The sequence below is a fragment of the Rhea pennata genome, chromosome 1 (assembly GCF_028389875.1).
Source record: "Rhea pennata isolate bPtePen1 chromosome 1, bPtePen1.pri, whole genome shotgun sequence".
Classification (NCBI taxonomy): domain Eukaryota; kingdom Metazoa; phylum Chordata; class Aves; order Rheiformes; family Rheidae; genus Rhea; species Rhea pennata.
This window is the reverse complement of record NC_084663.1, coordinates 139786355-139814337: the sequence shown is the minus strand read 5'-3', so window position 1 is coordinate 139814337 and position 27983 is coordinate 139786355. Positions and strand designations below refer to the sequence as shown.

At 35.4% G+C, this 27983-nt stretch overlaps 1 protein-coding gene across 5 annotated transcripts; it reads right to left on the bottom strand.

Moving 5' to 3' along the window:
• Positions 1-14: 14 nt before the first annotated feature.
• Positions 15-27983, bottom strand: PNPLA4 (patatin like phospholipase domain containing 4). 5 transcript variants are annotated; one of them, XM_062601315.1, is made up of 9 exons: positions 27899-27983; positions 24544-24876; positions 23603-23729; positions 18157-18341; positions 14279-14373; positions 13935-14070; positions 10440-10505; positions 4463-4615; positions 15-2430 (listed from the first exon to the last, which is right to left on the bottom strand). In XM_062601315.1, the coding sequence occupies exons 2-9, from the start codon at positions 24700-24702 to the stop codon at positions 2299-2301; spliced, it is 1053 nt and encodes a 350-aa protein (XP_062457299.1). In that variant the 5' UTR covers positions 24703-24876; positions 27899-27983; the 3' UTR covers positions 15-2298. The 5 variants fall into 5 exon arrangements, with proteins under 5 accessions (XP_062457299.1, XP_062457312.1, XP_062457319.1 ...); XM_062601324.1 differs by lacking the exon at positions 15-2430 and adding an exon at positions 5142-5211 and having other exon boundaries at positions 4523-4615; XM_062601328.1 differs by lacking the exons at positions 14279-14373; positions 24544-24876; positions 27899-27983 and having other exon boundaries at positions 18252-18341; positions 23603-23721.

Genomic DNA, 27983 nt, shown 5'->3' with positions numbered 1-27983 from the left:
AAGTATTTCTTTATTATACAATGCTTCATTAGGATCAGTTGAAAACCCGAACACAGAACTTGAAGAACACAGCCACTATCACTTGCTTCTTTCAGCTTTCTGTAAATCATCTGCAATCAAAAAGCATTTATAAAATGGTGGTAACAGAAAAAAAAATCTAAATCTTGCTATTAATGCAGCAGTACTCACTATGAACAAGTGTTATGACTTGAACAGATTTCTGTTCTTATTCTGTTATGCTCCAACATTTATTTATTTTTTATATATTATATATTATATATATATTATATATGTATATACAACATATACATTCATCTAATCATAGAATCATGGAATGGTAAGATTGGAAGGGACCTCTGGAGATCATCTGGTCCAACCCTCAGCATGGCCCATACAGGGATTGAACCTGCGATCTTGGCATTAGCAGCACCACGCTCTAACCAAATGAGCTATGTATTGTAACACTTCCACGTCTAATCTCTGCATGAGTTTGATTTTTTTTTTTCTTTCTGGAAAGTCTTACCTCAGTAAAGATGATACTGCATATGCTCCTGTGGGTGGCATTAATATATGCAAGAAGAACTCAAATTTTTTAACTCAAGTTTTTATGGATTAAGTAGCATAGTGAACTGTGAGAGTGCTGACGCTCAAAAGCAACACATATTATCTATTAATTTTGCATTTAACAATCCTCTCATTTAAGGTAACTTTTATGAACTGGCATCCAGGTAAACAAGCTTTATACAATTTTGCTAAAATACATGGTTCTATTATGGCTCAGAAAGGTACGGATTAGTGCATGTAGGTTTCTGAAAGCAGGAGAGTAGCTCCAAGCCCTCAGAATGCCATACTGCCAAAATAGGTATTATCCTTGAATTAGAGACTTACAGGTCACAGTAGTTCATGCCAAGCTTTCCTCTATATAAAAAAGTATGCAAGCAAGCCAGGCATAGATGTTGTTGATAGCACAAAGGCAATGTTCTTAAGTTGTATGTGCAGAAATGCTGTTCTACAGATGTGGGAATAACATATACATCCTATTTTCACTGTTTACAGAACCTCATGCAGCTAAAAATAAAAAAGCTTATACAAAGAACCATTTTTTTTTAGTATTTCTTTTATTAGCATATAAAGTACTAAAATAACTCAATCCCTACTGCTTAAATGCTAATCTGATGAGGTCTGTATTGAAATTTCTATAGCAGATACTTTAAACTCCTTCCTTTTTATAGACTCTTTTCCTTTCTTCACCCTCCAGAATATACAGACATTTAGCATTGTTTTTGGAGAATGCTTTACTTTCATACATAAATATATAATTCAACTTCAGATTTTTATAAGAATTCAACTTAAAAGCCATAAAAGTTATAACAAACAGTTGCACCTTTTAGAACTTAGGTAGTAAGATTGAAAATCTTGAACTTGTAAGTCAAAGCAAGGGGGATGGTAAAAGACTAAGACACAAGAGTCTGAACTAACTCTATGTTAACTTACTTCAGTTCCCCTCCAACAGACTGAACTGTGTAAATAATCAAGTTGTTATAGCATTCTGAGAAATTTATAAACAAGTTCTTGGCAAAGCTTCAAGAACATATATTTATTCAATTTTAGTTGAGGAAGAAAACATAATAAATATAAGTAATATAAATATTTCTTACCGTCTCCTTTACAAGACACTTTCATGGCCAAAAATACACTATTGCAAGTTCCAGAATAGTATTTCAAATTTAAAAATATTACATTCACTAAGAAAGACAAGAACTTTTAATCGGAAAAATATAGTATCACAGTAAATAGTGCAAATGTTTTATTTATTGTGACTAGTGTTAAGAGTTCAAGTCCTGTAGAACACTGCAGGAGAGATGCATTAGAATCTTAAGACTAGCAATACTGCAAGTATTCAATTAGTGTGTGCAACTACTAAGTGAACAACACAGACTGTAATTTTTTGGTACAAACTGAATTTGTCTCTCAAATAAGTAACATGAAAAAAAAGATGTTTTCAAATTTCTGCATGACAACATAAGCTTCCACAAATCTTACAATAACGTCCTCCTTAGAAGCAAAATAGGTCTAAAACTGAACCTCTCCAAAACAGGACAGCTATGTTTTACCACACAATTCCCATTTGGTGTGTTTTTGAATTCTATCCAGAATACTTGTATTTTTCTTCACAAAAGCAGATGCAATTCCATTGTCAATATACAGAAATTTTGACAGCAATCACTTCAATTTTGCAGGATGCCTGTAGCTGTGTTTTGATAGCTATGAAGCTTAATTAAATTTTCTGTGTACAGTCTACTCAAACCAGTTTTCTTTTAGTAAAAAGTGTACAGCATCATCAAATCCATTTTGGTACAGCAATTCCATTTTCTCATGGTTTGGTGGGAATAAAGCTTGATTAAGTCTTACCAGGTTGGCCAAAGACAGCTGCAACAGAGAGTGAGTGAATTAGTTTGTTAAAGAAAACTATGTAACACTTGACTGTGTTGCTATCAGTCCTATCATGCTTCATATAGCATATGCAAAAAAATGCCAGAGTGGCTGTGTCTACAGTAGTAAATTAATCATGCCCAGGAGAACTACTGAGCATTGAGATGAACTGGCACAAACAGTCTGCATCTACACTCATAAACATGCAGCCTCAAATACACACTGCCTATAAAACTTCTCGTAGTTTCTGAAACATTTTTACTATAGAAATATTACCAGAACTCTTTAGGGAAGTGGTAGCTGCCACATGCTAAACTTATCCCAGGAAATGTTTTGACAGTTTACTAGTGCAAATAACTAAAGTCTCAAGAATATTCCCAGGAGATGTTTAACATATGAGTATAAATGTAGCTTGTGTTTCCAACAAATTAAGAACTATTCAGGTTCTCAACTAGTCACTTTGATGGAGTGAAAAGACTTCAAAGTTTGTTCTTTAATAGAGACATATATTAAAATACAAATATAATTTAAAAAGATCGACACTTCATTTACATGATTAACTTAAATATATATTTAAGCCACATACTTGATTATATGTAATTTTGCAACATAATATCAAAATCACCTCCATTATTTGAACTAAGCAATTATTCAAATTCTGACACTAATGAATGGAGGAGGACCAGAGACAAAAGACTGTTGACAAGCCAATCTAGATAAATAGTGATACATAAATATATATAAGTTATATAGTTTTTTATATATAGATATACACACACACACACCCCTCTCCATGCTGTGCATATTTAGATATTGCTACAAAAGATTATTCATATTTTGCATTTTTACAGCTCTAAAACCTAAGGATGTTTCAAACAGAATTATTTAAAATGATGCCTGAGATTCTGCATATCACAGAAGGCAATTCTGAAATTAATTTTCTACCTCAGAATTAATCTATTTATCAATTCATTTTTTCCTCTCAAGATGGATATTTGATGCAAACCACAACCAAGAAATACATAGCAAGACATGCATGTATTTCAGTAAATTAATTTCACACCATGAAATTAATGACCATTTATCAAGTATTATCACACCTAAATCCATGTGAAACTACAAAAACTCAGAAACTTGTTCAATTTAGAATGACATTATATAACATTAATTTTACTTAGAATTAATAAAACAAAGTAAGAACCATCTAAATGAAACTTCAAAAAATGTAGCAAATAATGAGGGACTGTTGCTAGGCAGGACTTTTTCTTCCCTCCCCCCTTTCTCTTGGAAAAAAAAAAATCTTTTTGAGATTACTGCTAGATCAACCGTTATTCAATATTTTCTTTCATTATGTGAAAGGAAACAATATGTGTGAAACTTTGCAGGAAAAAGCTTGCTAACACAGAAATATCAATGATGAAAAGGTGGTCATAAAAATCAGTCTTAGCCTATGTTTCAATACACAGAAATATTCTCAAACATCTAACAAAATTTCTGAAAGTGTTGTGGTCACAATATTCAAAAATTTAATATGAACTCGCTTGAGCAATAAGGTGACAAGTCTTTGTACACCATTTCATATGTGAAGCTTAAATTCACCTTTTAAATTCAGTTATAGCAGTTTATTTCAGCAAATAAGCATGAAGAGATGTTCTGGAGTTTTCTTTTCCTGAAGTTTTCTACAGAAGTCTTATTTTTCCAGAAATATCCTGCCTAGCAAAAGACAGCTGACATTTTAATCAAGTCTACATTATTTAATAAGATTAAATATAATAGTCTGTAATATGTCTCCTCAATTTTGTACCAGATCAAAGCTTTTCAATCTTTCTTATAAAATTTATACTACATTTTCCCTTCTCCTGCATTTAAGGGCAAGTTACATTCCATATGCACAACACAAAGCCCCAAGATATCACATTACTTAAACACGATACATAAACAGAAAATAAACCCTTAAAATTTAAGTACAAAGTTAGCTGCTCAACTATCTTTTCTTCATCTAAAATTATTTAATGAACAAGGAACTCACCATTATATCTTGTTTTGCAAATTTAACATAAAGATCCACATGTCCTTTATCTTGTGGACAGATATCTAATCGACCACTGAAGGGAGAAATTGTCACTGTTCGTCCTTCAGGCAAGATAGGAAGGCCATTGGTAAGGCCACCGTCAACCCATTTCTATCAGAAAATAAAGGCATTTTCAAGGTAACCTTAGTATAATATGATCGTAACTGAATAGTTCATCCTTCCTGTCCCTCCCTCCTTCACCCTACCCTCAAGAAACCTTACAAGTTTCCTTCTCAGAATACCATGAATAAGCAGCTTGAGCATAAGAGGCATAAAAAGCAATTAACTTATAGTTTATATATACTGTATGTAATCAATGAGTGTTTGATATATTCTACAAACATATTTACAAGCTTCCCAGACCCTTAAACATTTTTTACCAGTTCACTGTTACAGCTTGTTCAATCTATTAACAAAATAGCCCTACAGAGCTTTAAAAAAATACTGATCTTTTTCAGCTTAAAAACACAGATTTTATTTCTGAACATATGTATGAAAGGACAAGATTGTTAATATTACACAGCATATTACACACACTAGATAATGTGTACCCCTATAAAATATTACTTTTCTGCAGACTAGGAGCTGCAGACAATCTGTACGTGCAGGTAAACTAACTGAACAAGCTAAAACAAACCTTCATCAAATCTCCCAGAACTTCTTTCTTGCACACATAAGCCATCAACTACAATGAAAGACAGCAATAGCTGAAAAGAGAAGAGGATAAAGGGAGGAAGACTTTGACACCTATGACACTTGGGAGGGAGCAGACATCAAGTTTGCTACAGGACTGTAGTACAGAAGAGGGAAGGGAAAACAAACAAACAAAAAACTGTAAAGTTCTTTCAGAGTCCTTTCTATTCCTTCGATCTACAGACTGTCCAGAGGCACAGGCCTGATCTTAATAGGGACCACAGCCAAGTTTCTTCTACTCATAACCAGGGATAACTGTAAACTTCCCTTGAGTTTTCATATGTATACGTATCATATTGATTTTATTGGTTATGTAATTTTTGGCTGATAGGCTAAGAGTTACACACTTGAAATATTGTATTAGTAATGTAGAGGCTTTGTACAATTAGCGATGCAGCAATTAACATACAACAAACACTAACTCAGGATAGAGCACTTGTTTTACAGAAGCCCCCAAGATTCCCTGAGGTCCATCACTCGACTGTACAGATATCTCTCAACTCAGTCTTCTACCTCAATAGGATATTTACAGAAAGTAAAAAACCTGCCAAAAATATTTACCTCATTTTTCCAGTATAAAAACACAAATGAAGAAAGTTAAAAATTACAACTAAACTGCTTCTTTAAATATGTTTGCATAGTTCTTTTCATAGTTTCTTCTTTAAATAAACATTTTTATAACCATCATTTATAATATTTATTAAGATAACCATTATTTTAACATTATATTAAATATGATTCTCTTATCTTCTCTCCAGTACACTTCATTTTTTTTTATACTTAGATGCATAAATCAAAACTCAACAGCAGTCTTTTGACTAGATATATCTGCTGATATTGTACACGCAGTCCGGTGATCAGATGAATGTCATCGATCTTTACATATTTACAGCCAAATTAGTTATCTGACACTCTCTCTACAGTCAAGGATACAGAAACACTTCCAGTATATGATTCACCATATCCTAAAGTAGGTATTTATATCTGATTTATGCTGAAAAGGTGCCACCTCTGTTAATTAACCTCTGCATTAACTAAAGGAAACATGCTGACAATGGATAGATATAGACTACTGCAGATACCTGAAGCTACACGTGATGAAACACACTTAAGGGTCTATTCTCCCCAAAGGTGGGCTGAATATTCCAGGAAACTCCAGGAAGACTCCAGGAAATCTTCAAGCTTCATTATTTATTACAGAGCATCATAAAAAAAGGCAAGTTTCACTAGTACTCTCCAGCACCAATAAAGCAGAAAAGCAATCTTCTGCCTGATGTATTATTCTAAGTGACCATTATGAAAGGGCAAAACAGTGCAAGTTTCCATGCAAAATTCTTACAGAAAATGCCACAGGGATTTAATCACAAAAATAGTAAGAAATCACCCCCTGAAAAAGCATACTATCTAGAAATTGTTTATGGCCTCTAAATTAGATCTTCATCTATTGGCAAGACACTAGTATTCTGTGTAGCGATCAACACACAACAAGCATTATCTCAGGGTAAAATACTTGTTTTACAGAAGCCCCCAAGACCCGGAGGTCTGTCACTCGACTGTACAGTATCTCTCAACTCAGTTCTCTACTCAGCTTAAAAAAACAGTCTTCTTTTAATTCTATAGGTATAGATTTTCCGTCAGTGCTACATTTCTGAGTTCATGTAACCATATGACTTTTTTTTTATCACTTACCCTTCCTTCCACCTACAACATCCATAGCTGCAGAAACATGGACTTAATGTTTTTCATATGGATATATTGTATTTTTTATTATTATTACCACCCCCACTTTCTTGCTTTTCTACCTGCCAGAGGCCCACAACACATGCACTCAGACGAAATTTGCTGTTTTCCACTTCTTTTACGCTCCTGAAATTAAAATATAAGCTATTACTCTTCAATTTCAAGCTATTATTTTTACACTCAATACTCCTCATGGTTCTTCTCATCCTCTTTTTTTCACGGTATGTTTTGAGCGATGACTCATGACAAAAGCTCCCAATATCCATAACCACTATCCACCACCACCAAATTCCTTCACTTCCTACAAAAATCACATTCATTTTCTACAAAAATCATATTTCTGAATGCTTAGCATTGAGAATATTTCATCTTAAGGAAAGCAAAACAAACCAAAAACTTGCAAAAATTCATAAACCTATCTTTCAAACTCATCAATCCAACACATCAATCCTGTGACTTCTATGAGTAAAGCTGCAACACTGCTAACAATAATGCCTATCACGTTGATCAATCTATTCTTTATTGTTTCTTGTCTATGAATAGCTATTTATTATTGATTTAGATGCAACATTTCTTGCAGTAAAAATTAGCTTTTTGTTCTGATTGTTTAGCTTTTTACGCTTTTTTCTTCTCTTACATATCTTCAATGTTTTTTTTAAAAAAATCAAAACATTTAATGTTACCAAGGCAAGGGCATTATTTTCTTTATTAAGTACTACCTTTCGTAGATTCTTTTCTTCCTGTCTGATGCCCTTGTTTTTTTTTTTTTTGTTTTTGTTTTTCAAGCACCTGGAGGAAGCTGCCTTTAATTTAAAAATATTTTGGCTCCAGAATTCATTGTGGTACACAGTTAAAATAAAAGAAATATTTATATACTTCAAACAAAAAGACCTAATGTCCTAGCTTCTTATAATTCTATTAACCAATCCCTGAAAAATGCTTCTTGGCTGAGGGGGCAAATTCCTGGTAACTTCTGAATTAGTTCCATTTCGTAAGCATAGTACAAGACAGAGAAAGTTTTGAAATAATGTGCAGTGAAAACCAAGCCAGGCACTGAAGTTGAGGATGCAGGCTGGACCTTATGGAATCTACATTTACCAGTAATTTTAGATAACATTTACACAGCCACCTTGTAAGAACAACAGCACCATGAACTATTATCATCAGATATAGTCAACTCCATTATTCTAGGGATGATATATCTAGGTCAAAGACTAATGTTGCCACAGATTCAGGAGATATCAAGCCAACTGAAAGAAAGGTAATTTTGCATGGAACAAATTCTGTTCATCAAGACCATTCCACATGAATGTAGTACTACATCCAGGAGAAGATTGTTTCAGTACAAGATGGTATGCACAGAGCCAATTCTATGCATAGCTCAACACTGCGCCTGTTACTGGAAACCAAGTCCAAGGCACCTACACAGTCAATGCAAGTGCAGAGATAGCCCAGTCATGTAACATCATTAGCAAACTGCCTGAGTTCTTGGATGTTATCTTGATTGTACACTCCCTTTTCCTTTAGACTGTTTTCAGGCTTATCAAAACACAAGAAAACATACTGCAAACAGGTTGATGTTGTGTCTGCATTACCATGAAATTTAACTGGTTCATCTCAGAAGTCTAGTTTCCAGCTGTGCACACTACAGGTATGCTAGCTAATTTTAGTATAAGCCAATAGTTGAGGTTGAAAGGGACCTCTGGAGATCATTTAGCCCCCTGTTCAAGCAGATGCACCTAGAGCCCATTGCCTAGGAACATGTCCAGATGGCTTCTGAATATCTGCAAGGGCTCTATCACCTCTCAGGGCAACCTGTTCCAGTGTTCAGTCGCTCTCACAAGAAATAAGTTTCTCCTTATGTTCAGACAGAACTTCTTGTGTTTCAGTTGGTGCTTGTTGCTTTTATCCTATCGCTAGGCACCCCTGAAAGAAAACTGGCCACATCTTCTTTACACTTTCACTTCAGATATTTATACATATTGATAAGATTCCCCTTCAGTCTTCTTTTCTCCAGGCTAAACAGTTCCAGTTCTTTCAGACTTTCTTCATATGAGAGATGCTCTAGTTCCTTAATCATTTTAGTGGCCTTCACTGGACTCGCTCCAGTAGTTGCATGTCTCTATGCGGGAGCCCAGAACTGGACACAGTACTCAAGGCGTGGCCTCAGCAGACCTGAAGTGAGGGAAAGGATCCCCTCCTTTGACCTGCTGGCAATGCTCTGCCTAACGCAACCCAGGATACCTTTTGCCTGCTTTGCCACAGGGGTACATTGCTGGCTCACAGTCAACTTTTGGTCCACCAGGACATTTAGGATGACTAATTTCTGACCCAAACCTTCAAATTGTTAATTGAAAAAAACAGCACAAAAAGTTTAACAAAGACACTATGTTCCCTTTAAGTAATAGCAGAATGAATTTCAAACATCCACATACATATACCACATGAATTACACAAGGAACATAGTAAACATGCCAATCAACAAAATATCAACAAACCTTGGGAACATGCAAGGCATGGTGATAAGAACCCTTCAGACCTTCTAGTTGTTATGTACCACTGCATATAATTATAAAGGTAACAAGCTTTTTGACATAACTCCCTCTTGCTAGTTAGAAATATAATTGCTAGAGACATACATGAATACTAGGAAAAAAGGTTTTGAGTAGGATGGTGATGGGAATTCTGCTAGGATGAAAGATTATTAAACGTATAATTTTGATGCCTCTCAGGAAAGAACAAAGTATCCAGTAAAAAATTTTAGAAGGGGAAACAACAAGATTTTTGTGCCCCTAATGATTGCAAATGGACTGAACAGTTGAAAGAATTCTTAAAATGTTAATTGTTAATAGATTTAGATAAGATAAAAAAGTTCTTGAAGCTAATTCAAGTACAGACAATTATGAGAAGGTTTTATTCTATTAATGTACACATCTCAAAATCTCGTGACCTTGTGAGACACGAAAATAATCTTTGTCCAAAGGTAACAGATTTGAAGGTGGCTGATAAACAACAGTTCTTATGACCTTAACAGAACTACACTGCATACATAAGACACACTAATTTACTCCAGCAGGACCAGCCAAGGTCTTCTTTATCATTCCCCCCCCCCCCCCCCAAAAAAAAAAAAAAAAAATGCAGAACAATTAATCTTTAAGTTACAAAGATCATTTTACAGTTGGTAACACAGCTGTTCTCAATTTATGAGAAGTGTCTCTATCAAGAAAAGTAGAAAAGTTTCTTCCTATGTTTATCTTTAGGAAACAGCTTCATGTTACAAAAGACCACTTCTATTCCAGCACCTACAATTTTGTAACAACAATCAATATGAATGATATCAATATGTGTTTACCTATAGCATTAGTAGAAGCAATAACTATTCTACTGAATACAGTACCATAATTCCCATTTACCCTTCCTAAGATCAAAGTTACCTCACAAACAAAGAATCCTCCTGGAAAAAAAAAAAAAAAGTAAGTACATTAACATAGTGAAAAATTACCTCTCCTTTATACTCCACTGGCTTAATTCCTGCATATACTGGCACAAAACTACTTGCTAGCAGGACCTAGGGAGAAGAAAGAGGAAGGAGTAGAGGAGTGAAGAAAAGGCAGTAAAATATTTTTGAACCAACAGATATTGGTTCAAATTCATAGATTTCATATATATTTATTTCTATTTGATGAGTAGCAGTAATCAATCAATATATTAATTTCATATAAAACCATGGTCATCTTACTGGCATCCTACTGTTGCGCTATGTCAAAATGTGATTAAAACTATTATATTTTTTAATCACTTGACAATAACAACTCTCAGAATATGAAATACCATGAATCAATTATCTTATTATTGAATAAAGTGCTAAAAAGACCATCAGCTTGGTGTCACACAACATGAAAGAAATCTACAATTTTATAAAAATCAAATATGCACATACCAGAAAACATATAATATAGAATACTGTCAAAATAAAGAAGTTGAACTAAATACCTCACTAGTACATAAATACAGTGCTTTCTCTTCTAATAAATCAGATTTTGTAAGTAATACAACATGCCCAGAACACTATAAACAGCCTGAAAATTCATGCATGTACCTTCATCAGTATCAACATTTTACATTTAATATGCTCAAATATCAACAAATTACTGTTTGCTCTACTGTAAGTCTAGACTACTGTCTACAGCAGTTCTCAGAATTTTCAGACTGGAGCATCTCTGCTGTTACATATGGATGCACATACACACACCTCTTCTATCCAATCATAACAATTCCTCTCTTTGTATGCGCTTGTGAATATGTACATATATATAGTATGCATGCATAAACATATATATATATATACACACACACACAGTTGGTATATACAGTTTCAAAGAGTATGGGGAGATGTGCATATGCACTGCAATATGTCAGAAATTTTCATATATATGACTATGCTGCACATATATGTACACACAAGCTTGTTTTCAGGTATGAGACAAATTTGGGAAACAAGCAGGTCACAGATAGGGAGTATATACAGTGTGCAAGGCAATCAAGTACAAAAGAAATATGGAGATTATGAAAGATAATGTTTACTCTTTGTAGGTGTAATTGTACTTCTTTTTAGAAAAAAATAAGTTACTTTCAGTATTAAACATCTCTCCTCTCAAACAAGTTCCAGTTAAGGCTCTACATGAAAACTTAACTTTTGTTAAGTTAACAAAGTTTGAGAGCTCCTCTTGCCTACTCCTCTACCCAATGACCTGAAGCCCCAGGGCTTTGACTGGGCTCAAACAGAAAGGCGGTTCTCATTTTTCAGAGAAAAAGCTATAGTTTCACATCTAAGATAGGCCTTACATAACCGTAAGAAAATGTCCACTTCAAACCTATTCCTCTTCAGACCTTCATAAGCAGGGTTCCTAAGAGCCCAGTGTCTTCTGCTGCCCAACCTCCTTTCTCCTCTTTCAGTTCTATCTCACTAAATTTGGCTCACCTGTACTATGAGGAATAAGGACTGTTAATTCTTTTCACGAAGTCTGAAGAAAGCAGTTGGACCACCTTATAAAGTCACTTAGGCCTCAGGCATGAGGAGACAAAGTGCAAGTTTGAAGAACTAACTGTTTCAGCATTTTCTTAATCCTAACAGACCAATGTGAACTCTCATTCAGTGCTTCCTCCATTCCAGATTAAATACAATAGAGCTCTGTGTGCTGTTCACACATGAACACGTAACACGCCTCTCTTTCACATCCAGCTTAAGAACTACAGGTGTAGGAATACTGGTACATGATAATGCTTTTCATACATGTAAAGCCTATATCAAAAGCAGATTAACTGCTTTTCAGGTCCATCGGGAATTAAGATAAGACGAGTTTAAAATTGCAAGAGCAGATACTCACTTCAGCCATTAGAAAAAAAATCTGGAATCGTAAGACTTGTTATGCATTGAAACCAATTACATATGGAGGCTGAAAGATGTCTGGCAGAGTATGTAGGAGTTTTGCTGTTATAAAACACTGTCTGTCCAGCATAATTTGGATACAGTTGATTAGACTTTGGGAAAAAAATAATAGGATTATATAAACTAACAAGGCCCTCTCCAGCTCTGTTCTCTATGGAACCAAGGCAGCAAACTAACATTCAATCTGATGTAAAAACAATACATGCACTTCTGAAGGCATCTACAAAACCCTGTATTATGAGACACAGTAAATGAAAAGACAAGCAAGAGGGTGAATGTATTCCAATAAGCAATTGTTTAGAACTTTTATTATTATTATTCCAACCCATTCCACTCCAGCATATGGAACAAAATGGTACAGAAATATTTAAATCGACAAAAGAACTATTGAAAAAATAAATATATGCACATACACCACATAAATTCATATAAATATATATATATATATATATATATATATATATATATTCACATGATTGTTTTGAAGATTATAACCATCTTCAGCTTAGATTTCACTGGAAAGAAACATGAATTTACAGAATCATCTCTACGTTTGTCACTGCTGGCTATTCTAACTAGAAATACCACAAAGTCATAGTTTGAAATGAACTGTTTGCATAATTATCTTTGCATGATTAAATTCACCAATTTTGAAAAATGATGATTAAGCAGAACATAATAGAGTCAAGATTAGAAGTACTTTTTTTAAATACCTTTCTCCTTTTAATGTATACTTCAGATTTTGGTAATGAATATTCTTTCCTTTTTTTCCCTCTCTTTAAGAAGTGTTAATTATCAAGCACTTCCCAGTAATTCTATGTATCCATAAAGATAAGAAAACAAGGAATTCCTCTTCAAAGCTCCCTGTTTATTCCACTTCCTCTTTCTTTTGTGCTACATCGCCGCTTGCCCTCTACTAAAATATAATCAATTATTAAAATTAAGAGGTTTCACAAAGGAAAGAACATTTTCTCTAGATACATACATCTGTATTTCGCCTACCGTTTAACATCAATATAAGTTTACAATCCTGATCCAAATCTAAAAAGTAGTACTTAAAAGAAAAAAGGATGGGTAGTAAAAGATACGCTTTCCAGTTGTATACACAGTTTATATACAAGACTTACCATTACAATACACCCTTTCCTCCAAAGGATTTGTAGAAAGCACTGGAAAGGCTTTTTTTATTATTATTTTTGTAAAGACAGGAACTTCCTTTTGTTTACTTTCTTTTCTGATGTAACATATTAAAATCATGTAAATGATACAAAAAGATTTATAGAAGTGTTGAGGTTTGGAGATTCTGATCTACACAACCATTAGGCACCTTGTTATTTCTTCTTTGTTTTTTTTGAATAAAAATTCGCTTTTGTAATATTTTAAAAGTAGTAGGACCAAATTGCTTCTGTTGTTTATGCAGGTAGCACCACTGTAATTTAAGTGATTACTTGAGTAAAACGATGACTTACTCCATGGCCAATAACATACTCCTACGCCTTGAAGACACTCATGCATTTTTATTTAAAAAAGCAACATGCACTTCATTACCTTAATGAGATCCTCCCGGGAAGCAAAACTTGAAACCAAATAATTCTCCCCATTCTTGGTGTTAGTGACTGACACATAGAGCCGCTTATCAGCTATCTCATGAGCATTAGAAGGAAGAATAGACTCTATGCCTCCCCTAAAGTAAAGAAAATAAAAAACGTTATTCATCATCAATAATTAAAAAGCTTGTAAATATTTTAGGGGAGAAAAATCATATCATCAGCTCCCCAGAATATGCAAAAAGCACCTGCACTCTTCATTTTAATTTAGAGACCTTCATATAAAAGTGTATTTTAATAGATCTATCTAATAGATGTATTTAATAGATATATTAAGATAAGTACCTAAGTCTTTTCATGAAATCATAACCAGGCGTTACCGCACCAAAGTCCAATTTTCTAATTTCCTCTGCAAACTCATAGGCAAACTGTTTACATTCCTGGAAATTAAAATATTCATTAATAAGAATGTTTTAGTTACAGAAAGCATATCCAACTATAGTACTTAAAACATACTAACTTTTAATTAAGAGAGAACTACAAGAGCAGACTAAGATATCCTATATGTGCTTGGTTTGTAACTGTTGATCCATCTAAAAGAACCAATTTGCAAGAATACATAAGTAAGATCCTTAATTAAATTAAAAACTAGCAATAATTAAAAAAGAATATCCCTTATTAACAATTAAGGAAAGTTAAAGGTAATTTTGCTGTGTATGACCACTGCTTTATAATCAATTCTCTGAACCATGTCTTTACAGGAATGACAATTTGTATTTCAAGTCTTCAGCCACATTACCTTAGTACTAAATATAGACATAGTTACTTCAAAATGACTACAAATTTTAAAAAGGTTTGTACTAATGCAAAAAACACACCACTCAAATATACGTATTTCATGAATATACTACATAACTAAAACTGATAAAAAAATAAAAGAACAAAAGACAACTACAGGAAACCAGGCTACCAATTCTACTGCACAAAGAACTTCTAAGCAAGCTGAAGCAGCTTACTTTAATGACTGTAGAAAAATAGCTTGAAAGGGGAGCCAAAATAACTCCGAAAGGAAAGTAAAAGAATATGTAGTGTTTACTTTTTAATAAAAAGATTTTGAACTCATGAATTGTGTTTCTGAATGCTTAAGGCTCACTATTCAGTATTCACATACATTTTTCTACCCTTCATGAATATTTCTGTTCCAATTTTAATGACTTGAGGAAAAAGAACCTACAACCCAATCTTATTTGACTTTCTGAAAGTAGTTTATTCAATAAACATACTGTACTCACATGCACCTAGCAACCACATATTTACAAAATATAAGAGCTGCATATAGCTAGTTTTGGATTCCTGGCTTGTTAGTTTGTAGCATGAAGACACACTAAACATACTCTTTTAACTAAATAAAAGATTGAAATCATGGTGGGGGGGGGGCATGAAGAAAACAGGAAAAAAAAAGACAAGCTATTGTGCCCTATCCAGGAGGGAGGTCACAGACATAATGGGAAAAGAAATAGGAAAGAGATCGGGGTGGGGTGTATTACAAGATAAATTTTATCATGGTTGGATCAGCTTAACTTCCTCCTATCAGTGGTATGTCAGAGCACTCATCTAAGTGACAGACAGAAGTGGCCCCTGCATTCACTTTCCCTATACAGCCTTCTAACAAACATTACAAAACACTAGTCAGGGATAAGAGGTACGTACCCCTTAAAGCAATGACTACTATAGTGATACGTTAATTCATTTCACATAGGTCAAGCGGCCATCAGATTCCAAGTTAGATTTGTACTTTTACCCTAGGGAAGCACGTGCTTTACTCGTCATTGACAATTCCAAGCCAACTTCTCACTTCAAATACATAAAACTAGCAGTATACAATAGGTCTTGAGTTCATTCCGCTTTGATGTTAGGCTTCTTCAAGGTCAGCCAGGAGGAGAAGAGGCACATTCAGACTATGATTCAAATCTTCAAAACCTCTCTCTCTCTCTAAACAGAGACGAAACCCACAAACTCCTAAAAATTACAGAATTATAGTGAAAGCTGGATGAATCCAAATCTGGAAGAAAACTACTTTCCTTATCACAAAGGTTATGAACAAATCATATCTTGACTTTCAATTATTGCTCCTAAAAGGACAACTTCTACTTACTGCTATGAACTGTTTATAATTGTTAGTGCTAAAAGCTTTAAACAAAGCATCAAAATTTTAAACAGTGACTGATGACATGTTTAGGAATGGCAATTATTTGCACTGATTTACATAAACTCTGATATCTCATCTGATCAGGTACTTCTGAATGGAATAGGTACTTACCTATAACTTTATAGGCTTCCGTACATTTTAAAATCTGTTGCTAGGATTCTCAACTCCCTTGCCTTTTCAACAACAAAAATCCAAGATACTACTGAATGAGATTTGCAAGTTGTTGTGACAGAAAAGCAATAGTCAAAATAAGGCATTTTTGGTGTTAGACTCAAAACTACAATACATCCTTTGGTGAATTTTGAGACTGGAACATGGAGAAAGCCCTAATTATAGCTTGTCTAATCATCTCTGGAAAAAACCCTAACTAGTATGAACATTATGTCTGTGGATATCAAATATTTCAACGGTTAGAGATGTTCCTTATATATCAATGTGTTTTTCTTTGTGGGGGGGAGGGTAAAAATTGATGTTATGATTATACTGACAGGAAAAGTTTATATAAATTTCAAAGAAATTAAAATATAGAATGAAGTATTTTCTATTTTGTAGACAGCATTGCCTTTACTTAAATTCCATGAGAACCGATAAGTATTTTCCTGACCTCTACAGAGTTCTCATCATTCTCAATTTAAACAATAGAATGAGTAAAAAGTTATTAAAAAAAAGTGCTAAAAAGTTCATGATACATTCTTCAGTTCGTATTAACATGATGACATTTTCAAGAAAAACAGACTGAAGGTAATATAGACTTAATTTTCACAAATATAAAAAGCATTTTTAACTTACAATTTTTTTAACTTAGAATTTTTATTTTGTAAATAGGACCAAGCTGGGAATAAAAGCTCAGGCCCAGAAGCCAAGAATAAACATCCAGTTTTCATATTTTCTACAAGAAAAATATGTCAGTGGCAAAATGTGCTCTTGACTATGACTACTGTTCAAATGAAAAATGGTCAAAGTTCTAACAGTGAGGCTTGGTAAAGTTTACCTGAGGAATACTGAAAGCTGAAACCTAAGTGTACTTAGAATGATAATTTATCTAATAGCTCCAATTCCCCAAGTAATGCTGCATCTTATAATTCTAAATATTAAAGAAACATTTCACCTTAACATTTAGCAAGGCCTAGCTTCTACCTTTATTAAGGTAAAGTCATAGTATAAAAACAAACCACTTAGTGGCTCCTGTATTTTTTAAATTAAAAAAGTAAACCATGGACTCTTAAAAATAGTATATAAATACATAAATCTTCTAAATAGTTGTTGTGTGTCATATACTACACAATGGATTAAGACCCCTGATCTTCTAAGTGCACTTCAGGAGGGCAAAGCAGCCTCAACCTAAGGGGGGGGGGGGAAGGAAAGCTACTGCCCTCCCAGAGAATCTTGAACAAAAGTGCTGAAAATTGCTTTGCTGTGGCATGTTACAGATTATGACACTATTTCCATGGCAAGAAAAGGGTGACACCTCTGAAAAGAAAACATGCATAAGGAATATCAGAATAGAACTTTGTTAGGGTTAATCCTTCACTAACATTCAGAAGAGTTTTTGTGCATTGCTTTCCTACTTGTAAAATACAGTCCATCATTCTTATTTCCCTTTACAACAGGATGGCACCATACATTTGCTTAAGAAAGCCTCTAGCCAAGACAACAATGACTAACCCTCTGTAATATACAATGAATAAGGAAAGTGCAAATACTAAGTGCATCTGGTTGCATATAAGTCAATATTCACACAAATATGGACTTTAAGTTATGTAAATAGACAGTTCAAGTGATTTTCTACTATAAACAGAACACAGATTTTAAAGAAATATTTGCTTGTTAAATATTTTTCTGCCCAGGTTTCACAATTTTCTTTGAGGAAAAGGCATGCGAGTCCTGCTCCTTTATAAGAAGCAACAAGAAAAACAACAACTGAAATATTTAATTTAAAAAACTTTATAGTAGATGAATAAAAAATATCCTTTGAAAATGATCATGTCCTATACCTACAAGTTTATTAATTTACCTCTATATTTTCTGGTACTGCTAATAAGACAGTGGCGGCCAGCGATCCCGCAGAAGCTCCCGCAAAAGCTTTCACAACTTTCAGTAACTTCTTACCATGCCTGTAAAGAGCAGCTGCTGCCCCCAAGTGGTAAATACCCAGAAACCCACAAGCTGCAAATGACAGGTTGAGATGTTTCATTTTTGCTGTGGGAATAAAAGTTTTGCAATCAGGAAAAGGATCAGTTAATTAGATCTTATAAAAATACATTTAGTTTCTGGCATATAATATATAATATAGCATAAAATAACAAAAAGCAGCCTAGTTAAGAATAGTGAGCACTTTTGATTACCAAATGCGTCACACAAGCAGCTGTTAAAATTTTAGCATCTCCAAAATTGAAAACAACTGCTCTGAAATACTTCTTAGCACAATGATGTTTCATATCTCTTGTTCCATCAGAAAATAAACCTTCATATACAATATAATTGCATATTTCAAGTTATCTGTCAAAGAAATGCAAAATAAAAGTAGCTATTCAAAGATGTTAAAAATGTTGGAAATTTTGCATTATTATTTTAAAAAGAGGAGAGCTAATACTGTTATCTACCTCCAATCAAAATCAAATTTAATTATAAAATTGCTGTAAGAGTACTGTGTCATACTCACATGATGTGCTGCTTTGAACCTAATATACTTCCCTAGAGAACCATTTTTTCCTTCATCACTGGAACTCATTTACTTACCAAGTACTATTAGCATTCAATAATATATTCAATAATTCATATAGAAGTAATTTCTCATTTCAAAAAAGGAAAACAGATGTCACTGCTACCCTTAATAGGAACAAGAAAGGAAAAAGACTTATGTAAAATACACACCGCATCTACACACACACAGAGTGAAGGTCTCAGGGATGGAAGTGAAAATAGTAAAAAACACAAAAACGAAGTTATCTTGAGACTGTTAGGTTTCTGATGACAAGTCATGACACATGGAAGGAGCAACTAGCAGTATGAAAGAGAAAACTGAACAGGGCTCATGAAACAAATTCAAGGAACTAGAGGATTTTACCAATTTTTGTAGGTAACATTTAACATTAAACATTGGAAATGCAAGCCAAACCTCTTCAACAGACTTATAAGGCTGAAATTCTACTAAACCAAATCAAAACCAGGACTAGTGCAAACGTTTATAATCTCAGAACAGCTTAAAAACTCAATTTATCTATCCAGAGGAGAAAAAAAAAAAAAAAAAGAAAAGAAAAGAAGAAAAAGACAGTAAATCTCATAGTGCCAGGGCATATCGTTTGTTGCATTAAAAGGGCAGTCATTCTGCTAAAACCTTACATTATCACAAGGTAGCTTATCACCTTTATTGCCTTTACACAGGCAAATGATTGTGTATCCATTAGTAAATAAGAATACTTGCAGCTTAAATCTAAGATATTTTGTACAGACAGAATAGGTTTCAGGTTCATTTTTGGTCTGGGGAATGAAGCAGATGATAAGCAGTCACACTGCTCTCAAAAAGAAAGGCTATTTTAAATAAATAAATAAATAAAATCATCATACTACTGAAAAAATAAGAGTTTGCTGGAAATTTCCTGGAAACAACAAACACAATTACACTTTCAAGATTTTAATATGTAACATACAGAGCAGGAAAAAAAACCACAACTAAAATAGACTTTGAAACTCAGAGTGATTTGCTTCCTTCTTCTTTCAATGCTATTTTGATTAGGATATTTATTTTTTCCATAGAGCATTAACTCCTATTTTAGTCCAGAAAGATTTCAAGAAAACACACTGTTACTATGAAATATTATATAAAATAAGGACTATGTTTATATAGCTATTTGGTCAGAAGATACATAAGTAAAAGTTCACTAATTCTAAGGATTACTTCTCAGGGACCTATGAAAGGTAACTAAGCAACACAAGTTTATTTAAACAAGCTTATGTATTCTTCTGTACATGCATATATACATCTTTCAATGTTTCTACAAGGTTCATCTACAAATGATTCTAAAAGGTCTCTCTCACTGCTGGAAAATATTTAGAGGTCCACAAATCAAAGAAGGATGAAAACTTAGAAGAATATATAAAGCACAGTTAGACATTTTAGATTAAAAGTTTTTCTAAAAAAAGAATAAAAAAGCTCTACAAATGCTTCTGCATTTGTAGATATCATACCACAGTGTGTACAGAAATGGCCGGTACATTTTCTTAAAAGCAAGAAGAACGGGAAACAAGAGGTCAAACTTTAATCTAAGATTACAAGCTGCTAAAAAAATATTGAAGTCAAAAGTCCTTCCTTTCTGTTATAATGCTTCTTGAGGAAATTTTATTTTCTCATGTAACCTATCTAAGAATCAGCTATTGTGAGTAACCACTGTTTTCTGACCACATGGCATAATCACATGGTTCTGACTGACAGAACAATTCAGTAAGAGATAAGTAACAAGAGAAAAGATCACGCAGACTTCAATTAAAGGAATACTGTTAAAGAATGCTGCTAGATTCACTTGAGCTTTGATAGTAGACTATGAGATTAAAAAGGTGAACGTATTATTTTAATGCAACCCAAAATACAGCTGAAGAAATCTTTTTTTGCACAAGAATTTGATCCACTGTGTATCTTATACAATGCAACATTGTTTTACAAATTCCCCAGGTAGATTTCAAATCAAAGTTAACAGCATATCTCTGTTATCAGGGCACTACATTTTGATTAGCTAGTGCCACCTTCCAGGTCTAGGATACATATTGTTACATATAAACTGTATCAAAAAATAGTTCAGTAAAAATCTGAATAGGCAGATGGCAATCATGTTCAAACAACAGATCCAGTGGTTATATCTAGCTGCAAGACTGAAGAATGAGTTTTGCACATACATGCAACAACCCTTTAAGTGGGTAAATGGTGCATACAAAAAATCATTGCATCATAGACCTCACGAGGTCTCTAGTCCAACCTTCTGCTCAAAGCAGGATCAGCTTTAGATCAAACCAATCAGACAAGGTTGCTACTGGCTTTATCCAGCTGGATCTTGAAAAACTGTATAATGTTCAACTTCGTAAGTGATAGCCAGTTACTGTACTGAGTGATTTTTTTACTGAAAATTCTTTTGTTCAGACAACGAGAGGAGTATTACAAATCACTATCATTATAGAAAAGAGAACAACAGAAGAGAGACATTTTCATTCAGTGCTATGTATCTACCTGCAGGGACGTTCTGCACACTGACTAAAATGAGGGAGAAAAGAAAAAAAAAAAAAAAAAAAACAATAACCAACCAAAGCAGTCTGTAAAAAGGTAGATGACCTACAAATAAGAGAGATATAGATGAAGAACAAAAATCATGGTTCTGTAAGGAACTATCTGGCTTAACAGATGCGGATCCAGCAAACAGGCTTCTCACTGACAGTTAAGCAGTTCTGTCTCACCTTTCAGAGAATTCTCTGAGTAAGAGGGGAAGATGAGAAAGCATTCATTTAATCAGTGAACGCCCTGCAAAATCAGAAAACGAAGAGATAGGAACCACAATACTCTGTTTTGCAAGAAGATAAAGCTTCCCATTTCTTTTGAAGCTTGGAAATGTCATGGCAACACTTGATTTGCAAGTTAGAATGGCATAGCTCAGAGACAGTATGTCTTAAAAACTTTTTTTTCTCTGATGATCTGATAGATCACTGCTTTTTTCACCAAAAAGATTAGCAGGGTTGTAAGAATTCTCAAGACTTAAAGAAAAATCAAAGTACAGTATAACTATTCCCTGCCAATTTCTTACAGAGTACCAAAAATGGAAATGCAGTGACATCAGGACATAGAACGAGATGTCTTTTTTTTTTTTTTTTTTTTTTTTTCCCCCAGCTGACTGATCAAATAGCAGAAATTTTGCTTTCTTGGTACAAAATATCTGCTCCACAAGGCTTCAGCACAAAAAAATGTTAGAGAATTAATTTTAAGTTAAAGATATCTTTAAAGATATCATCTAGTAACTTAAACGTTATGATATTGACATGTCAAAGAACAATTTTTAAAGCACTTTACAAGATGCACAAATATATTTCAGTAAGAAATAGACTGTGCATACTCTGTAGAGTTACAGCTCCTACAAGACCTAACAAATACATTTGCTGCTTTGCAAAGACATTGTTAATTTCATGACTGGCAAATTTGAAAAATCAACTGGCTAATAGGATAGGTATGTTTTTGTGGTATACCAAAAAAACTAAAAGTGCAAGAAAAGCTACATGCAGCAAGAACCAAACAAGGACACTGGGGCTGTTCGATCACATTATTCTATGGATAATGCAAGACTATTCAAGAATAAGCACAGTCATAACAGTTATATTTAAGATTGTCACATCTGTCAGAAGGATTCAAAGGTGTTTAAAAAATATATTATACTTCAAGCAGTGTGGAGGGATTAGTTTTTGTATACTTAATAGCATCTCATCCATTCACAATGCAAACATCAACAGAGTATAAATAAAGAAACAAGTCTGTACTGCAGAATTAGAACATATTACAAAATAGTTTTTTTCAGGATAGGTGCTGTCATCTTAATTGTCATATACAACAAATAGCACAAGTTTCTCATAATTCTGTTTTCTGGACAATGTAATTACATAAACAGTATATAATCTCAGTGTCTTAACCAGTTATAATTACACTCAGTGTCATCTAGTTTGTAAACAAAAAGCTGAAAATGCCCAAAGCAACTGACTAGAAAATCATTACAAACAAGAATTAAATACACATAGAATGAGAATGACCAAACACCCTGAAGCACAAGAGCTAAAAACTACTTTAAAGTGGCTTAAGATAAAAGATGTATGATGCAAAATGCTACATTTGAGGATTAGTTATTAGCTAGGAATGACAAAACAAGCAATGTCATGGGAAGAAAAGAACTGTTTAGCAAGGAAGTATTGCTAAAATAAAGGTCATATTTAAATCACACAATAATCATGAAGTTCCCCCAAGCCAGAAATCTCCACTCGCATAGGAATGAGTTTCTGTTTTAAGCCTCAAGAACCAGTCAAAAAGTTCACTGACATCAAAGATCATTTACAGGCTTCAGTGAATATTCAAAGAACTTTCCCAGTCCAAAATGAAATAGGCTCACACAAAACAATCACCCATCCAACAAGACTGTGTTCTGCTTTCTTAAGTCACCACAGTTGCAAGGGGGAAGGTGGGAAAGCTACAAGGTTTGCATCTGTCCAGTCAGGCTGAATAAGTATTTTAAGTGCTGAATGAAGTTGGAGTTAAATAACAACAACAGCAATAATAAATCAGTGCACAATCCAGTCATTAAGACACAAACAAAAAAAAAAAAACAAAAAAACAACATGATGTAGAACGAAAGTTAATAGTTTAGACCATCTGATCATTAATATAAGATATCAAGAGAAGATGGAGCTTTGTAAGATGACAGTAAGGAAAGGTTAAATACCTTCTAATGAACGGTGTTTTACATTGCATATTCCACTGAGACTTTTTCCAGCAGCTATTTTAGTTCCCTGTGCACTAACAGCAGGTGTTGTATCTACCACTGCTTCTTCATTGTTTATCTTGGAAACCTACAATTATACAGTCAAATATTATTATTTAGAAGAGAAGCAGCAAGCACATAAAGAAAAAATATCCTTAATGGACTTTGTTAATTAACTTAAAATAGTTATAAAATGATCTAAAATATTTTCTCACAATTGCGTAGCCCCCACTAAACTAACTGGAAAACATAATATTCTATTATTTAAAAATTGCATGCAGCTATTTATATTTTTAAAGGTTCACTCAACTATATACAGCTACATGCTAACAGGAAAGGACAAACACTCCAACTTGGAACTGTCAGTCTCTAAGATTAATCTTGTTTTTTTGTATATTTTGTATTTTTTTTGTATGAAAAAGTTAGTATTTTGACAATTTATAAACAGACTCTTTATGTTTTTATTCTTTCTTACCAATCCAGTAGAAACTTTTTTTGTCCTCTCTGCAATATTGTATTAGTACAAATGGCTTTCCAGAAAACTATGATCTTACTCTTCACTAGAGGGTTGTCACTTTAACTGAGTTAAGTCTGTCAGTTATCATTGTATATTCTCTACAGCATAAGTTAAAAAATTATTAACAGATAACAAATACATACATACACATAATAAATCAAATAGTATTTTAATTAAAGATTAACTGTGAGACACAAAACAGTTTATACTGCAACACCAGATCATCTGCAATTTCCTGCTGCCTGTCCCTTAACTTTACTTACGAAAGGCATCTTCATGAGTAAAGATGCAAGGGCAAAAGCTCAATCCTGTAGATTCGAAAAGAAATGTTATTATCTCTGGATCGATCTGTACCACATAGATCACCACAAAAATAAATACTTACCTGGTATTTAACTCTGTTGTGTGGTGTCTGTATGGTACAGCAGTTTAGAATACCAGTCCAGAACTGCTGAGTTTTTGGAAAAATACAATTACATAATCTGCCTTCTGTCAATTGAAGCAACTGTATCTGAGCACTACAAAGATTTTTAGCAGTCCACATTTTCTTAAAAATAACCACTGGATCCAGATGCTGTAGTAATCAAGCAGACACTCTTGGATGTCGTTCTACCATGGAATTATAAAAGTACATGTACAAAAGTACAAGTATCAACAGATGAGCTGCCGGACACCACAGAAGTACAAAACAGAGACTTCTCCTCTTCTAAACATGAGCCTGTTTAAAAACATGAAAAAAAAAAAAACAACTAGTTGAACAGTTGCACACTAAGGCCTTGATTCTGTAACAGAACCCTCTTCACAACACAGTTAGCTTTCAAGGAATCACAATTTAAAGCACTGATGGTTTGAGATTAACAGTTGATATGACATTCAAACTGAAAAAAACTCATCAGTTTGAAGCACTTAGTATACACTTCTCTCTCTCACCAGCAACCAATGACCTTGCAATATGCTACTCACCTCCATAAAATTGTTATATTGTAAAAAACAAGCACTAAAATTGTTAATTAATTAAAAGAACAAAGGAGAAAAATCCTTAAAATTAACAACATGAACATGATGTTACTTCTATCTCAGCTGAAAAATATGCATCTCTCTGTTTTCAAACCAAGGGTTCACAAAGTTGCAATGACAGAGCTTAACAAAGAAGAGTCAGGCAGACCGGCTGGCAGGAGGTAAACCTTGTAATTTTCTACACTACAAGGTGATTGCCTTGGTGTGACACACAAATCAAACTGTAAGACTGATTTACACCTCGCAAGGCTTTGACAGTGAAGTTTGATAGACAAAAATGAACTTAATTTGAAATGAATTTCAAATTTAATCCCAACCAAATAAGTGGGTTTCAGATTTTCCACTTAGAATCATAGAATCTGTAAGGTTGGAAGGGACCTCTAGAGATCATATAGTCCAACCTCAGCATGGTAGACAGGGTTGCATCCAGGCAGGCCTGGAAGATCTCCAGAGAAGCAGACTCCACAACCTTTCTGGGCAATCTGTGCCAGTGCTCCCTCACTCTCACAGGGAAGAAATTCCCCCGCACCTTCAGGCAGAACTTCCTGTGGTTCAATTTCTGCCCATTGCCTCTTGTCCTGTCACATGGGACAAATGAAAAGAGTTTGTCCCTGTCTCCCTGACACCCTCCCTTCAGGTACTTCTACACATTGATAAGATTTCCTCCCCCGCCAGCCTTCTCTTCCCCAGGCTAAACAGCTCAGCTCTCACAGCTGCTCCTCAGAGGGCAGGTGCTCCAGCCCTCTGATCATCCTCATAGCCCTACGCTGGACTCTCTCCAGTAGCTCCATGTCTCTCTTGTCCTGGGGAGCCCAGAACTGGACACAGTACTCAAGATGAGGCCTCCCCAGGGCTGAGTCGAGGGGCAGGATCACCTCACTCGACCTGCTGGCAACACTTTTGCTAGTGCACTCCAGGGAAGCATTGGCCTTCTTGGACACAAGGACACATTGCTGGCTCATGGTCAACTTGTCATCCACCAGCACTCCCAGGTCCTTCTCTGCAGAGATGCTCTCCAGAAGGTCAGCCCCCAGCTTGTCCTGGTGCCTAGGGTTATTTCTCCCTAGGTGCAGGACTCTGCACTTGCCCTTGTTGAACCTCATGAGGTTCCTCTCTGCCCAGCTCTCCAGCCTCTCCAGGTCTCTCTGAATGGCAGCACAGCCCTCAGGTGCATCAGCCACTCCTCCCAGCTTGGGATCATCAGCAAACTTGCTGAGGAGGCACTCTACCCCTTCATCCAGGTCATTGATGGAGAAGTTGAACAGGATGGGACCCAGCACTGAGTCCTGGGGGACGCCACTAGCCACAAGCCTCAACTAGACTCCACGCCATTGATCACAACCCTCTGAGCTCTGCCTTTCAGCCAACTCTCAATCCATCTCATTGTCCACTCGTCTAATACACACTTCCTGAGCTTATCTAGGAGGATGTGATGGCAGACAGTGTCAAAAGCCTTGCTGAAGTCAAGGTACACAACGTCCACTGCTCTCCCCTCATCTACCCAGCCAGTCACTCCATCACAGAAGGCTATCAGATTGGTTAAACAGGACTTCCCCCTGGTGAATCCATGCTGGCTACTCCTGATCACCTTCTTTTCCTCCATATGTCTGGAGATGACATCCAGAAGGAGCTGTTCCATCACCTTTCCCGTGACAGAGGTGAGGCTGACTGGCCCAGAGTTGCCTGAGTCCTCCTTCTTGAAGACTGGAGTGACATTGGTTTTCCTCCAGTCCTCAGGCACCTCTCCAGTTCTCCAGGATCTTCCAAAGATGATGGAGAGCGACTTAGCAATAACATCCGCCAGCTCTCTCAGTACCCGTGGGTGCATCCCAACTGGGCCCATGGATTGGTGGATGTCTAGCCTGCCCAGAAGGTCTCTAATCCTCTCCTCCTCAACCAAAGGAAAGTCTTCCCTTCTCCGGACCTTCTCCCTCACGTCCAGGCTACAGGATTCTTGGGGGCTGCCCTTAGCAGTGAAGATGGACGCAAAGAAGGCATTCAGTAATTCTGCCTTCTCTGTATTCCTCGTCACCTGGGCCCCCGCCCCATTCAGCAGCAGGCCCACATTTTTGCTAGTCCTCCTCTTGCTGCTGATGTATTTGAAGAAGCCCTTCCTGTTGTCCTTGACATCCCTTGCCAAACTCAATTCCAACATGGCCTTAGCCTTCCTCGCTGCATCTCTACATACTCTGGCTGCATTCCTATAATTCTCCCAAGAAAATATATGACTTCATGACTTCATCGTGTCTGCCACAAGACATGGCCTACAACTTGATTTTTTCTCTCCCTTTTTTTGTAAACAACCAATATTAACAAGCAAAACAGAGCCAAAACTATGAATCACAACTTCTTTGAACAGTAAAGACGAGAAGCCAAGTGACAATTTAAGTGATCGTAAAATAAAGAAACGTTAAAGAAACTGCTTCTTTTAAAAAAGTAACAGAAAGGCAATTTTTAAAGCTGGCCACATCCATTCCGGTTTTAACCTCACTGCCCAAATCATTTCAGTTTCCCTTAGCGGTGTATTCCTGCCTCAGACCCGCACGGGAGTTTTACGCGGCCTAGGAGACAACAGCAGCGCCCTGCTCCTCCGAGCGACCCGGCGGGAGCCGCGCTCCCGCGGGCCGCTCCGCCGCGCTCGTTAACGGCCACCCGCGCGCCCCACAGCGCCGCCGACCCCTGCGCGCGCAGGCCGCGCCGCGCCGCGCCGCGCCCTGACGCACCTGACGGCGGCGCGCGGCCTCCCTCGCTCCCTCCCCTTCTTCTTCTTCTTCTTCTTCCTCCTCCTGCACTTCCTCCTTCTTGCCC

Excerpts from the sequence above, each read along its gene's own strand:
- PNPLA4 (XM_062601315.1), bottom strand. The coding sequence starts at position 24,702 with ATGTGGACTGCTAAAAATCTTTGTAGTGCTCAGATACAGTTGCTTCAA. Across the intron at positions 23,730-24,543 it reads ACAACAGAGTTAAATACCAG|GTTTCCAAGATAAACAATGA; the intron begins GTAAGTATTTAT and ends GTATAATTGTAG. Across the intron at positions 4,616-10,439 it reads CAGTGGAGTATAAAGGAGAG|AAATGGGTTGACGGTGGCCT; the intron begins GTAATTTTTCAC and ends ATTTTCTGATAG.